The sequence below is a fragment of the Gymnoscopelus microlampas genome (genome assembly GCF_963454915.1).
Source record: "Gymnoscopelus microlampas genome assembly, chromosome: 12".
Classification (NCBI taxonomy): domain Eukaryota; kingdom Metazoa; phylum Chordata; class Actinopteri; order Myctophiformes; family Myctophidae; genus Gymnoscopelus; species Gymnoscopelus microlampas.
In genome coordinates this window covers 51,467,976-51,482,255 of record NC_139949.1, presented here as the reverse complement: position 1 = coordinate 51,482,255, position 14,280 = coordinate 51,467,976, and the positions used below count along the sequence as shown (strand labels likewise).

The 14,280-nt window shown below is 41.0% G+C and overlaps 1 protein-coding gene across 1 annotated transcript; it reads left to right on the top strand.

The window, feature by feature from the left end:
- Positions 1–2,830: 2,830 nt before the first annotated feature.
- LOC311056539 (CD276 antigen homolog) lies at positions 2,831–10,300 on the top strand. Its single transcript, XM_084073230.1, has 4 exons — positions 2,831–2,921; positions 6,463–6,500; positions 7,874–8,176; positions 9,885–10,300. Exons 1-4 carry the CDS (start codon positions 2,905–2,907, stop codon positions 10,037–10,039), a joined length of 513 nt encoding a protein of 170 aa, XP_083929356.1. The 5' UTR covers positions 2,831–2,904; the 3' UTR covers positions 10,040–10,300.
- Positions 10,301–14,280: the final 3,980 nt, after the last annotated feature.

The following is a 14,280-nucleotide window of genomic DNA, read 5'->3' as shown; positions in this document are numbered from 1 at the left end:
AGAGGAACTCCCAGACAGAGAGATCCTCTGTTCGAGACAGTTTATTTTCCTCACCCTGTCCTATCCAATCCAATCCACTTTATTCATAGAGCACATTTAAAACAACAGTGCTGAACCAAAGTGCTGTACAACTCAGTAACAAAATATGCTAAAATATACAAGAGCGAAACAATACACAATATACAGAACAGCATAAAGACACAATGCCTTGTGGAAAAAGCAACTCTCAATCTTAATTTTCGAACGCCAAGGAGTACAAGTGAGTTTTCAAACGTGATTTAAACACAGGCAGGGTTTCAGACGCTCGATCATGGGGTGGAAGCTCATTCCACAGTTTGGGCGCTACGGCAGAAAATTATCTATCTACCCAGATTTGTTGCTGGGACCTGGAGAAGTGACTGGTCAGTCGACCTCAAGACCCTTGTAGAGTTGTTTGGAGGCAGAAGCTCTGATATGTACATCGGTGCCAACCCATTTAAAGACTTAACAATAAACATTAAAGTCTTAAACTGAAGCCTGTAACGAACAGGGAGCCAGTGTAGGGAGGCAAGAATCGGGGAGATGTGATCATACTTTCGTGCCCCTGTTAAAGGACGACTTCACCGATTTTCAACCTATCTTCATATAATTGGTCCTCACTAATACTCATGATAAAATGGTACCATTTTTTTCTTCTTGGTCTGTGTCTCATAGGAGGGCTGTGGACAGTCCAGAAACCCCTCTACCAGTGACATCATCGTTAGGCATGTTTTTTTTCCCAACAAGATTTCACAGTTTTTATTGTCTCCGCCAGGAGACTATGTTTTCACACTCCCCCCCCCCCCCCCCCTCGGCCAAGCTAACATTGGTCAAGCCTCACGTGACACGTGACAATACGTTGAAAGAGTGTGCTCGGATTGGCTAGTGAGGCGCATGACGTAATAGCGGCCTTTAAATAGATGTGTCACTTTGAAAGAGTCTTAGACTCTTTCAAAGTGAGGTAAGACAGGAATAATCACGAAATGGCTGAGAAATGGCGGAGCAATACATTATGTAGACACACTGGTGTCATCACAATACGTAATATAAATAGCTTAGACAGGATTAATCAAGAACAGTACATTCCAGTAGATTTTTTTTAACCATTTTATCATGAGTATTAGTGAGGACCAATTATATGAAGATAGGTTGAAAATCGGTGAAGTTGTCCTTTAAGAGGCGAGCGGCCGCGTTTTGGACTAACTGTAGTCGTGACAAGCAGACTTTTCACGACTACACCCTGTGGCCTCGACTTCTACTTTCCTGATCCTGGGTGTGTCGACTTCTCTGTGAACAGCAACACGAGACGTCACTGTGGCCGGCTGGTCGCATCGATGAGTGGTGACGGTTCGCAGGTCCCTCGCCCTCACCAGTGTTGACGCCAGGGATCCTGCAAGATGGACAGTTTTTCGAGTGCCCTGCTGCCCAACTGATGTCACAGTGCCACTGCTGTCCAGCGTCGCAAGTCCATACGAGCTGTGTCTGAGTTCTCCCGGGGTCCAGCGACGACGAGATGTCGCCAGCCGACCGTGGTGTTCGTTCCCTGGGATTCTGGTTCGTCGCTGGAGGCGGGTTCCAATTGGAGAGTCATCCCCGGTTGAGCTGCACGTTCTGATGTTCTGGACTTGTCGCTGCCCAGTGCCTACTTCCTCCCCAGGGTCCTCATCTTTTCTCCCCACCTGGCCTCCTGTGTCCTGCGACGCAAGCTCCCACTGCTGCCCAGTGTTCCTGAGGTCTCTACTGCCCAGCGGCGCCTCGATGAGTGGTAACGGTCCGCAGGTCCATCCAGGGGTCCCTGCATGGTGGGATATTTCTCGGGTGTGGGCTGCCCAGGTGGTGACGCAGTGCCCCACGGTCCAGTGACACCGAGAGCCCTGCTGCTTGTGCCCTCTGCTCCACTTAGTCCCAGCTACCCCGTCCCGTCCCGTACGAGGATCGCCGCCCCTAGGGTCCGTGGCCCTGTTCGGTAACCCCTGTCCCTGTCCTGGAACGTCTGTCCCCTGCCTTCCCCTCTCTTTGCTCGCCCCCTCCCCAATGAGTCCTTGATTGACAGACTGAGCTCCCCCCGGGTTCACAGCTGCTAGCAGATTGGCCCAAAGACTGCCTAGTTGGCCAGAGACTATTTAAGACTCTCTGTGCTGGTTCATTGTATTGATTGTTTGCTTCTCCCGGGTTTCAGTGTGTGTTGAGCTGTTGTGTATGTTTTCAGTGTATGCTTGTGTTAACCTTGTTTAAGTTAAGTAAAGTCTTTGTAAACTGTCCTCCTTGGTTTCCTGAGTGTACTTTGAGTTTGAGTTCTATATTGGCCATGTTTTTTCAATTACTTTTTTCATTCATTTTTAATATCTTTTTGGGAAAATGAAAGAAAATAAATACAATAATTTTTTTTTTTTTAAAAGGCAATCGAAAAAACATGGCCCCCTCATGTATTAGGAGGGCAGTATGAGTCACCAGAACCAAGGACGGGTGTTTTCGATGAATCTAACATGGTTAAAATGGAGTTTGAAGTTACAATGGGTTTGTATAGGAAGGGGGCGTGTCTGATAGAATGAATATCAAATATCTAAATACTGAATCGAGCAACTTAAAAACTGTCTGGGGGGCTTCCAAAAGCCTGAGTAGACAATAAAATCACCCAACATTTTTTTGAAAGTGAAATATCCCTTTAAGTACCTAGCAGGCTTTCCTTCCATACACCATCTATTGACAGTAATGCCACTAGTATACAAATGACAAATCCGTATGAGAACTCAATAAATAGCTAGATGAATCTATCAGGGGGAAAAAAAACTACTGACTGTCCCTGCTCTCTTACAGCCTGTAAACAGCATTCTCAGGAGTTCGTCTTCTTCAGGTGTGGGAGGGCAGTGTGAGGTGGCGTCATCTATGGATCTGTTTTGCAGGTAGGTGAATTGGTCAGGGGTCTACAGTGTGGGTAGGAACCTGCTATTAATAAGCTCTTTGACATGTTTCTCAAAACATTGGTCACAGGGGTGTCAAACTGGTGGCCCTTGGGCTGCCACTGGCCAGAACCTTGGCATGGGGTGGAGTTTGCAATTATGCAATTTTAATAAAGACGAGATGAAAATTTAGTTCACTAAATAAAAACTAGACTAAAATCTATGGTCATTTTAGTTCACGAACAAAGACGAGACGAAATATTATATTATATATTTATTATATGATTTTGTTACTCCCTGTCTCCTTTGATGCGCAGCGCAGCGCATGCTGTTCCTCACTCACACACACCCCCTTTTAAAGTTGCAGCTGTGGCGGACGCGCGCACGCACACACACACACACACACACACACACACACACACGCACACACACACACACACACACACACACACACACACACACACACACACACACACACACACACACAGAGTCACACCACCGTCAAATGAATGGCAGGAGGATTCAGATTTCAGAGTGAAATTTTACAAAATAAAACGGTAAAATGCTTTGCACAGGGCTTGGGAGAAAGAGAAGAGGTGATATATGGACACATTTTCGCTACATCGATGTGGAGAACAAAACAATGCTTGATTTTATCCGAAGGCAAGCAATGTGGTCACAAGATAACTGGGAAAAACACAACAACTTGAAGAGACATGAGCGTTCACCACAAAGAAATCGAGTTAAGTTAACAAAAGGTTTGGTGGTGGTTGTTTACAACGTAACATTAAACGTGGTGTTGTGTCGGCTTAATGTTCCAACAAAAACACTAATCCGACCCCAAAGTGCCCAAACTAATGCTGACGAACATGGGAGGCATGCGTTAATCCGACAGACCTTTTCTCCGACTATGTGGCATCCGCGTGCGGTTAGGGTTAGGGTGCGGGTTTTGTTCGGGTTTAGTATTGGAAACGTCGGAGCGCTGCGCTGTCGGAGGAATGCGCTGTCGGACTAACGTACTGCACCCGACGAACTTACGTTAGCTTCTTTGCATGTAGCGATAAACTTACACGTGGTGTTTGCACTAAATCCATTTACAGCCCGTACATCTACACAAATGTTCAGATTTCAAATATAAAGTGCTTACCTCATGGCCAGGGATGTTACAATTATGTTCGGGTAACTCATAAGTACCCATATTTTCCGTATTGTTCAATAAAAAAAACATTTTAATCCGGTCGGTGGCCATTTTCTCCGTATTTTCTCCATGCTTTCAACTACGTGACCTGACCCTATCGGTTGGGAGGTGTAATTGCACTCTGATATACTATAACTCTATGAGAAAATGACCGCCAATCGGATTAAAATGCTTTTTATTGAACAATACAGAAGATACGGGTACTTACAGTATGCCCACCCGAAGTAAATTGTAACATCCGTGGCCACGGAATAAGCACTTTATATTTGAAATCCGAAAGTTTATGTAGATGTACGGGCTGTAAATGGAGAAAGTGCAAAAAACAGGTTGAAGTTTCGTCATGACTTGTCATGATATGACCGTCATGTAATATGTAGCTTGCTGCTATAAATCTAGTAGCAGCAAGCGACTGTGCACAAAACACGTGGGCAGCTATACATGGATGCAAACAAGTAATCTTTAGGTGACACATTCACAGTTTCCAAAATAACATTAGGCTACAAACAAGCCATTTTTTTTTTTTTTTAGCTGACCTTGTATTGGAACTGAACTATCAATTGCTTTGTTTTTGCAACCTTCTAAATACAGTATTCAATCAATCAATCAATCAATCAATCAATCAATCAATCAATCAATCAATCAATCAATCAATCAATCAATCACACTACTACTAGTGAATGATTTGTGAGTAGTTTATATTTACCCTGGTATCTGTCACCTTTTTCATTCTCAATGAGAACCACTTACTGGTAAACTTGACCTGAGTTGGCTCTGTCTGTACTAGTTGGACTGCTTTTTCCTTCTACTCCAAATCTCTTTGCCAGAAATAGCCGATCTACAAGCTCTATGGCTTGTGTTTTCCCCTTAGAATATAGATGCTGGGTTCAACTTCAAGTGGTTAAGTCAGGGTTTCCGTTAGCCGGTATATACCGGCCATTGACCGGTAAAAATTTTAATTGGCCGGTAAATATAAACACCACCGGCCACCGTGGCCGGTTGGGAAAATGCTGTTATTAGGCTATTTTATCATTTAAGCCTATTATTAATATTATTATTTGCATAAAGTAGTTGGCTACAACCATTACAAAACAAAACAAAACATACTTTTGCATATCAAGGTTGAATGAGAATCGATGTAAAGCTCAAAATATATATTAATTTGTGAATACTGTGCGACGGTGTTGCGCAGGGAAACCACAGCCCGCAGGGTTATTAGGACTCGCCCCAAAACACCCTCGCCCCCATTTTTCAGGCGGACCAGCGGTTCTTGTATTCTTATATTTGTTTTACTGGGGATATGGGTAGAAATAGGTTTAGGATTAGGTATAGTTTTACTGAGGTTAAGATCAGGAATAAGGTTAGGGTGGCATAGTTTACTGATATGTTTAGGAATACCAGGCGAATACCGCCGGATTTTCCCCGGGGCGACTGTGTATTGGGGCGAGCGTTTTGGTATTCGTCTGCTGCGTGTTCAGCAGCGCAGCTCTAACGTAACGAGGTGTAATGAGCCCAATAAGTTGTTGGGTGCATGTATGCAGTGCAAACACGCATGTGACGTTAATTATAATATGGCCGGTAAATTTATTCTTTGGCCGGTAAAATATAATCCTGCTGGCCATGGTGGCCGGTCCCAAAAATGCCAAGCGGAAACCCTGGGTTAAGTCCATGAGGCACTTTATTCTATTTTATTATTTTTTCATCTGAGATGTATTTCATTTTTTTTTAATGCAAGCATTGGTGTGTCTGTGAATTGTTATGGTTTAAAATAAATATACAAGTTCAATCAGAACATGTTCCATGTCTGGATGTATTCCTTAAAATTGCATTTTTTCATCAAAAGGATGAGAGGAAATGTGAAATATTTTTAGATCAGATGGAAATGTTCTATATTATCTGCTGACAAAAAAAGTAAAGGGCTAATATAATTGTCATGACTAAAACTTGACTAAATTGTCAACAGTTTTTGTCGACTAAAACTAGACAAATAAAAATATATTTTCTTGGACTAAAGACTAAAATGCTCGACTTTTAGTCGACTAAAACTAGACTAAATAAAAAAAGGATGAGTTTGACTAAATGTGAAAAAAACTAACAACCGTCATTGAAACTGGACTAAAACTGGACTAAGACTAAAAAATAGCTGACGAAATCAACACTGCATGTATGTTCATATGGTGTTAATATGACTGACATGAATTTTCATATGTTGTTAATGTGACTGACATGTATGTTGACTATGTTCATTTGGTGTTCATTTTGACTCACATGTATGTTAATTAAGTGTTAATGTGACTGACATATGTTCATAAGGTGTTAATATGATTGTCATCTATTTTCATCTCACAGCACCAACTGGGTTCTGATCTTCCTGCTGTTGAACTCAGGTAAGATCACAAGCACTTCATTACCAATTACTCATGTAACATGGTGTGGCAAGGAATTTACTCTTAATGATAATAAATGTAGGACTACGCTACCTTGATGATGTTTCGGGTTCCCCAAAAATACACACGTTCGCCAATGAGATTTGAGACGAGATTTTTCCCCAAAACATTTCCCCCCCAAAAACATGGAGTTTATTTAAAGGGATATTTCACTTAAAAAAAAACATTGGGTCATTTTATCATCTACTCAGGCTTAGTATTTAGATATTTGATATTCATTTTATCAGACACGCCCCCTTCCTATACAAACCCATTGTAACTTCAAACCCCATTTTAAGCATGTTAGATTCATCTAAAATACCCGTCCTTGGTTCTGGTGACTGATATTGTTTGTTTGTTTGATTGATTGATTGATTGATTGATTGATTGATTGATTGATTGATTGATGGATGTACTTTATTTAGTAAGACATGAGAACAACAGTATATGGAAGTACAAATTCACAATACAAGGTCTACTAAACTGGAAGACTCATTAAGCACTGAGCTTGTTTAAGATGAGATACCCATGCACACAAATCATGATGAGGTTGTCCTTCTATTGCGTGAAGAAACCGAGTTTTTTCAATTACCTTTTTCATTTTTTGATTTTTTTAAAATGAAAACATTTAAATACAATAAAGAAATTAAATAAAATAAATGAAAAAAGTAATCGAAAAAACACAGCCCCCTCACATATTAGGAGGGCAAGATGAGTCACCAGAACCAAGGACAGGTGTTTTTGATGAATCTAACATGTTAAAAATGGAGTTTGAAGTTATAATGGGTTTGTATAGGAAGGGGGCGTGTCTGATCAAATGAATATCAAATATCTAAATACTGAATCAAGCAACTTAAAAACTGTCTGTGGGGCTCACAAAACCCGAGTAGACGATACAATGACCCACATTTTCTTTTTAAAGTGATATATTTTTAAAGTTTAGACAGAACAATATTTTGGTTTCAATAGTACATATATTAAATGTCTAATTAAAATGTAAAATACCGTGGAATACAACCTATTCCTAAAACCCACATAATCACATTATACAACAATAATGCACTGAATGTTGAACCCCCAAGTACATATCACAATAGCTACTCACAAGCATAAACGAACATGCTACATTCAGTCCAAACTCAGTTATATAACATCATATTCCAGTTCATATTAATATCATAACAACATCTCCAATTTACAGTCTGCTATAGCCTACTATAGTCATTGTGTGTGTGTGTGTGTGTGTGTGTGTGTGTGTGTGTGTGTGTGTGTGTGTGTGTGTGTGTGTGTGTGTGTGTGTGTGTGTGTGTGTGTGTGTGTGTGTGTGTGTGTAGCGTATTGTCAGGAGCAGATCAGTGTGTCTGCTGGTTCAGATATTCTGCTGCCCTGCTCCTACAAACCGCCAACAGACGATGTGTTCTGGCGCTACAATAAGAGTCATAACCTCTATGACATCGTCTCCAGCAAGCCTTTTCTGTCTAATCAAGACACACGCTTCAGAGACAGAACTCATACATTTCCTGAGCTGTACACCGAGGGGAACTTCTCTGTGGTTCTGAAGAACATCAGTCTGAACGATGCTGGGCTCTACAACTGTAGTATACCCAATAAACACAAGCAAGAACTACAGCTCACAGGTGTGTGTGTGTGTGTGTGTGTGTGTGTGTGTGTGTGTGTGTGTGTGTGTGTGTGTGTGTGTGTGTGTGTGTGTGTGTGTGTGTGTGTGTGTGTGTGTGTGTGTGTGTGTGTGTGTGTGTGTGTGTGTGTGTGTGTGTGTGTGTGTGTGCGTGCGTGCGTGCGTGCGTGCGTGCGTGCGTGCGTGCGTGCGTGCGTGCGTGCGTGCGTGCCGCGCAGGGACGTGCTGGGCCCCTAATTCAGCCTGGGAATCTCAGATAGAGAGGCCCAAAAGGTGCGCGGCCGTTGCCGTTTTTGACTTAATTTCAGCCGTTTCTTTTTAAACGGCCGGCCTGGTCGGCCTGGAATGGAGAGGCCTTTCTGGAATTGTCCCACAATTCCCAGTGGCCAGCACGTCCCTATGTGTGTGTGTGTGTGTGTGTGTGTGTGTGTGTGTGTGTGTGTGTGTGTGTGTGTGTGTGTGTTTGTGTTTGTGTTTGTCTGCAAGTGTCTTTCCACGTTCCCTTTCTTCACCATCAGGTTGCTCAGATTATGGAAAACAAAATAAGCTACCATAATTATGCAGAAGATACACAAATCTACATAACCATTAGACTATATGGTCCAATACAAACACTGAGTAAATGCATTGAACAAATCAACAATTGGATGTGCCATAATTTTCTTCAATCTGTAATGTTAAAAACATCTAGCCAACTCAAAACTTTTTTTTTTTTTTACTCCAAAGCACAGACAAAAGGTTGTTTTTGGTTACTGTGAGATTAGGTTTAGGAATAGTTTTAATAGTTGTGAATATTATATACAGTAGAAAAGAAAAGAAAAGAAAAGAAAAGGGTCTGTGGACCACCAACGGTCCATGGAACAAAGGCTGAGAACCCCTGAATTAAATAATAAAACTGTGTTTTCAGTAGTTTGAAGTTTGATAAATAGATAGATGACCTGTGATTAAACAAGGCATTTATTTTATTTATATTATCCAATTTAGAGTACCTAGTTATTTTTTACTTGTTGTCTCCCCAATTTAGTCATTATGCCTATTAATTCCTCCCGACTCAATACTGTGTGTTGTCACTGCTGTTTTACTCCACTGGCTCACTTGCCAGAGAGGAGCCCCCACCAGGAGGAAATAGAGCCTCCATCCTACTCTTCCCACCCAGCATTCCCCACTGACAGATGTGGCCCCAGCCCGTAAAGAGGGGTGCATGCTTCCATTTTCGGTGATCATCCTATCACCGTGGTGGTTTGAAAGCTACAACATGACGTCACTGAGCCGCGGTGATAAGCAACTCACCGCACACCTCAACACATCTCTCTGTTTTTACTGACCGAAATCACTGAGCACCTAGTATCATAATCACCTTCTAGGTGAAAACGTGTCCACCTAAAAGGTGAAAGGGTGATCACCTAAAATGGTAGCATGCAGCCACCTAGAGTATGTGCAGTGACAAATATCACCCTCCCTGCCTAGTTTTAAAATGGGCCAATTGTGTGTTGTATAGACGTTCGCTAAACCCAGCTGTACCATGGTGGATTCTAACCCCTACACTCTGCAAGACTTCTCCCCCTTCTCGCCCCCATTCCCACCCCAGCTGGTGCGCAGACATTTAACCACTGCACCCCCCGAGCACCCCCCAAAACAAGGTGTTTCTGTTTCAAAACTGCTTGCCAGCAGCCATTTTGAACCGTTAACCATACGCTTTTTTTTTTCAGTCAAACCCACAGAGAAACCACCCACTCGTGCAACAATTGAACCACCACCCCTGGCCCTTACCCATGATGTGAGTGGAGGCAGTGGAATTGTATTTAATGTGATAACCATGGCTTACATGTTCTGTACTGCCATGTATTTTCATTTTCTTCAATAAATAAATAATTCCAGGTCTGAAAGAATTGTCATATGAAGACATGTTAACCCATTTTGGGCGGGAACCCCTATTTGTAACTATACCTTTCAAGAAAGGTATAGTTAAAGGACGACTTCACCACTTTTCAACCTATCTTCATATAATTGGTCCTCACTAATGCTCATGATAAAATGGTACCATTTTCTTCTACTCGGTCTGTGTCTCAGAGGAGGGCTGTGGACAGTTCAGAAACCGTCTACCAGTGACATCATCGATGAGGAATCCAAGCTAATAGAAACTGCAGGCTTTCTATTCCTGGAAAGTTGCAATGCAATAATAAAAGCCATTGTTCTCGCGTTAATACAAATCTAAATAATAAACTTGAGATCTTGTTGGGGGAAAAAAATCCTGCCTAATGATGATGTCACTGGTAGACGGTTTCTGGACCGTCCACAGCCCTCCTACGAGACACAGACCAAGTAGATTTTTTTTTTACCATTTTATCATGAGTATTAGTGATGACCAGTTATATGAAGATAGGTTGAAAAGTGGTGAAGTCGTCCTTTAAGGTAAAGCAACGCTTTGTGAGCTGGTAGAACTGCTATTTTCAAACGAGTTTTATGCATTTTGTACATTTGAAAACTTGTGAAATAGGGACATTCTGTATAATGAGTACTTTTACTTTTGGTAATTTAAGTATGTTTTGATGCTAATACTGTTGTACTTTTACTCAAGCACATTTTGAATACCGAGCTTATACTTGTAACAGACTATTTCTACAATAGTGTGTTGATAATTTTACTGTGAAAAAATGTGAGTACTTCTTCCATCACTGTGTAATGCATATGTATGATATATGATACTCTAATTTCACGATACGATACACAATATTGGGCTCACGATATCGATACCATACGATATTATTTAAATCTTTCTTTGTTATTTATAAAACATAAAAGAGTATTTTACACACAAAATAAATAAAAATGTTCAAACCTAAGGAACAAGTGAAGTAAGTTTTCACTAAAAAACACATTGGACATATAGACACGAAATAACAGATATAATATAAATACTGCATAAATATAAGTTCCACTAAAATCATAGTCATATTCTTGTCATCTGGACAACCAAGTGTATCCTAGTTATTAACAACAGCTTGAACAAAATATCTATAAGCCAGAGAGGTCACTTGTAAAAAATCTATGGCTTTGACACTATAGATTAGATGTAGGTCTACTTGACAGTGCAGAAACACAATTGATGCATGTAACATGAACAAGCGTCAACGAGTGTCAGCTGGACACAGACACACACACACACCTGCACACACATACAGATGTCACAACGATATATATTTCACGTTTTAATATTGCAATATATCTGCACACCCCTAATATGTACCCCCTTCTTCTTCAAAAATGAATTTCACCCACTTTTTTACTCCTGTAAACCTGTGATGTCAAACCTGTGATCTGTCATGTGACAATAAAGCTGATTCTGATTCTGATTCTATATGTGGGTTGCGGATGTATTTGTGGGGTGGGGTGTGTGATTGAGTGGGTGGGTTGTAAGGTAGTAAGATTGTGTATTGTGAATATGAATATCGATGTTTAAAAAAAGAGTTATATTTGTGTTCAGTCTGGCGTAGAGGATGACATGCTGTGCCAGATTGTTTTAAATAAATGTCCATGAATTTCAACAAATAAAAAAAGAAAATATTTTCTTTTCAGGGTTTTATTAGTCACATAAGTTACATACAAGTCCAAAATGTTGGTGAGACCTTTTTTGCAGAACTGTGCTAACATATAACAGTACAATACAACAACATATAAAATTAAAATGAAGATTAAAAATACTGGATGCGATGGAAATAAAAGTTAGGGTTTGGAATGGGAATAGAAAAAGGTATCTACAATATCTCATATTCAAGCAGCACTGTCAAAAATGTGTACAAGGTATAATATGTAGATACAATATCTTATCCTTAGCAGCAGTGTCAAAAAGTACACAAGCAGACACAATATCCTCTATCTTTAGCAGCAGGGACAAGTACAATTACTTGTCTGTTACATTCCGTTATTATTGTCTCCGCCAGGCCGAAGGCATGGTGGAGAGTATGTTTTCGTTCCCGTCCCGCTGTGTGTGTCCCCCCCCCCTAGCCAAGCTAACATTGGTCAAGCAAGCTTCACGTGACACGTTACAATATGTTGAAAGGGTGTGCTTTGATTGGCTAGCGAGACGCATGACGAAATACATACCTAGGTGTGTCACTTCGAAACATTGTTTACATGTTTCGAAGTGACATCAGTGCCATCAGCCAAGCTAACATTTAGTCAGGGGATATTTGACTACTTGGACTACTTGGAATAAATGCCTTACCAAAAATCCTCACCAATGTGTTTGTAAAGGTGTCTAGTAACACATCTCACAAAGACTGAAATGCAGTTTCCCTAGTTTCCCAGTTTCCCCACACCTATCCATCAGCCAAGCTAACATTGGTCAAGTGACACGTGACAATAATATTGACAGGATTAATGGAGACTATCTCTTCCTTTCCGTCCGTCTCTATGTGTCCGTCTGAGAACACCCAACATTGGTCAAGCTGCATGTGACATCACATGCACGACCTCGGAGCACAGGTCTCCGCCAGCGGACCTGTGCTATTTTAACCAACCATCTTTAATCACCTTTAACACCTATCCATTAGCCAAGCTAACATTGGTCAAGTGACACGTGACAATATGTAAAATTGACAGGATTAATGGAGAGTATCTTTTCCTCTCGGTCCGTCTCTATGTGTCCGTCTGAGAACACCCAACATTGGTCAAGCTGCATGTGACATCACAATATGTTATATAAATAGGTAAGACAGGATCAATCAGGAACAGTGCTTTCCAGTACAAATTACCCGACCGTGCATGTGTGTCCGTCTGAGAACACCTAACATTGGTCAAGACCAGTGGCTGGCAGGTCTATATTACATATTGTGATGATATAAATAGCTTAGACAGGATCAATCAGGAACAGTACTTTCCAGTACAAACTGAGATCAAAGCTGAGATCACACAATGCAACTAACCTCCCAGGTAACAGACCTCCACTTCGACGCACCGCCACATCGACGCACCCCCACATCGACGCACCGCCACATCGACGCACCCCCACATCGACGAACCCCTCCAATTCGAAATGCGTAAAAGCGGTAAAGCCGTGCGTAATATTGTCGCCGGGCGGTTTACGGAGGTACCGCCGTCCCGTATAGGCTCTCTGACTAACAGGTCATTTCCTATCCTAGTGAACTGAACCCTCAATTCACTCATAGAAAGCACATAAGCCTATGGCGTAAGATATTCACTCCAGCTCGTTAACCAATCTCCATCTTAAGGCCACACCCTTTTTCAGCTATAGGCATTGATCATGAACAACCCATTAATCACTCGCTGCCTATAATCACCTTAATTAATATTGGCTATCTTACTTTAAATGCGTGCACGTTGGTGTAGTTACTGGTTTGAGTATTTAGAATTTATTAACAATGTCTAAATCCAAGGTGTTGTTTATTGAATAGTGACTAAACTCCTATTTAATCAATACCCAAGGTGGGGTTAGAGGTAACCATTAAAATCCTTTAAATGCACTGAAACCATGTTTTACTCTATTAAGGAGATAAACCAAATTAGGGGAATTATCCCCAAAGTGTGTAAAATAACTCTATGAAACTTCTCTTTTAAATGCAGGAAATGTCAAATTTATTATAGTATTGCTTACAGCTTTAAGCAGAAAATTCAGGTAAAAGTCAGTAGATTGAATACAATGTTCAATTAAGCTGTTACAAATTAATCCATATCACATACATGAGAATATTAAAGTTCTATCCAAATAGATCTCAAATACATAGGTACTCTTACCCTCCCATGCTGTGATAAAACAAGACATAACTAAAATATCACCTTCTGGTAGTTCCTTCCAATAATCCAGATTCCTTCTTTCTACCTGTTGTCTATTTTAAAGCAGAGCGAGGTATAAGGCGTACAATCTTTCCCTCACCTGACTACAACCTAATAATAGGCTATAAAGGGTGAGGCCCCTTATAAGACCCATCATCAAATTGGGAGATCTTTTAGTCTAATACACGCACTATGTTTTTGGCTGATTTTTCTACCCCATCTATTATTAAGCATCTAAATCCCATATTCGCACAAGTCAGAGGCTAATTCCCCAACTCGGGTGATATGGTGAGATTACTCTAACATACCCCA

Bases quoted from the DNA above. Each gene is read 5' to 3' on its own strand.
- LOC311056539 (XM_084073230.1), top strand. The intron at 6,501-7,873 runs GTAAGATCACAA...GTGTGTGTGTAG, and splicing joins CTTCCTGCTGTTGAACTCAG to CGTATTGTCAGGAGCAGATC. The intron at 8,177-9,884 runs GTGTGTGTGTGT...TTTTTTTTTCAG, and splicing joins GCAAGAACTACAGCTCACAG to TCAAACCCACAGAGAAACCA.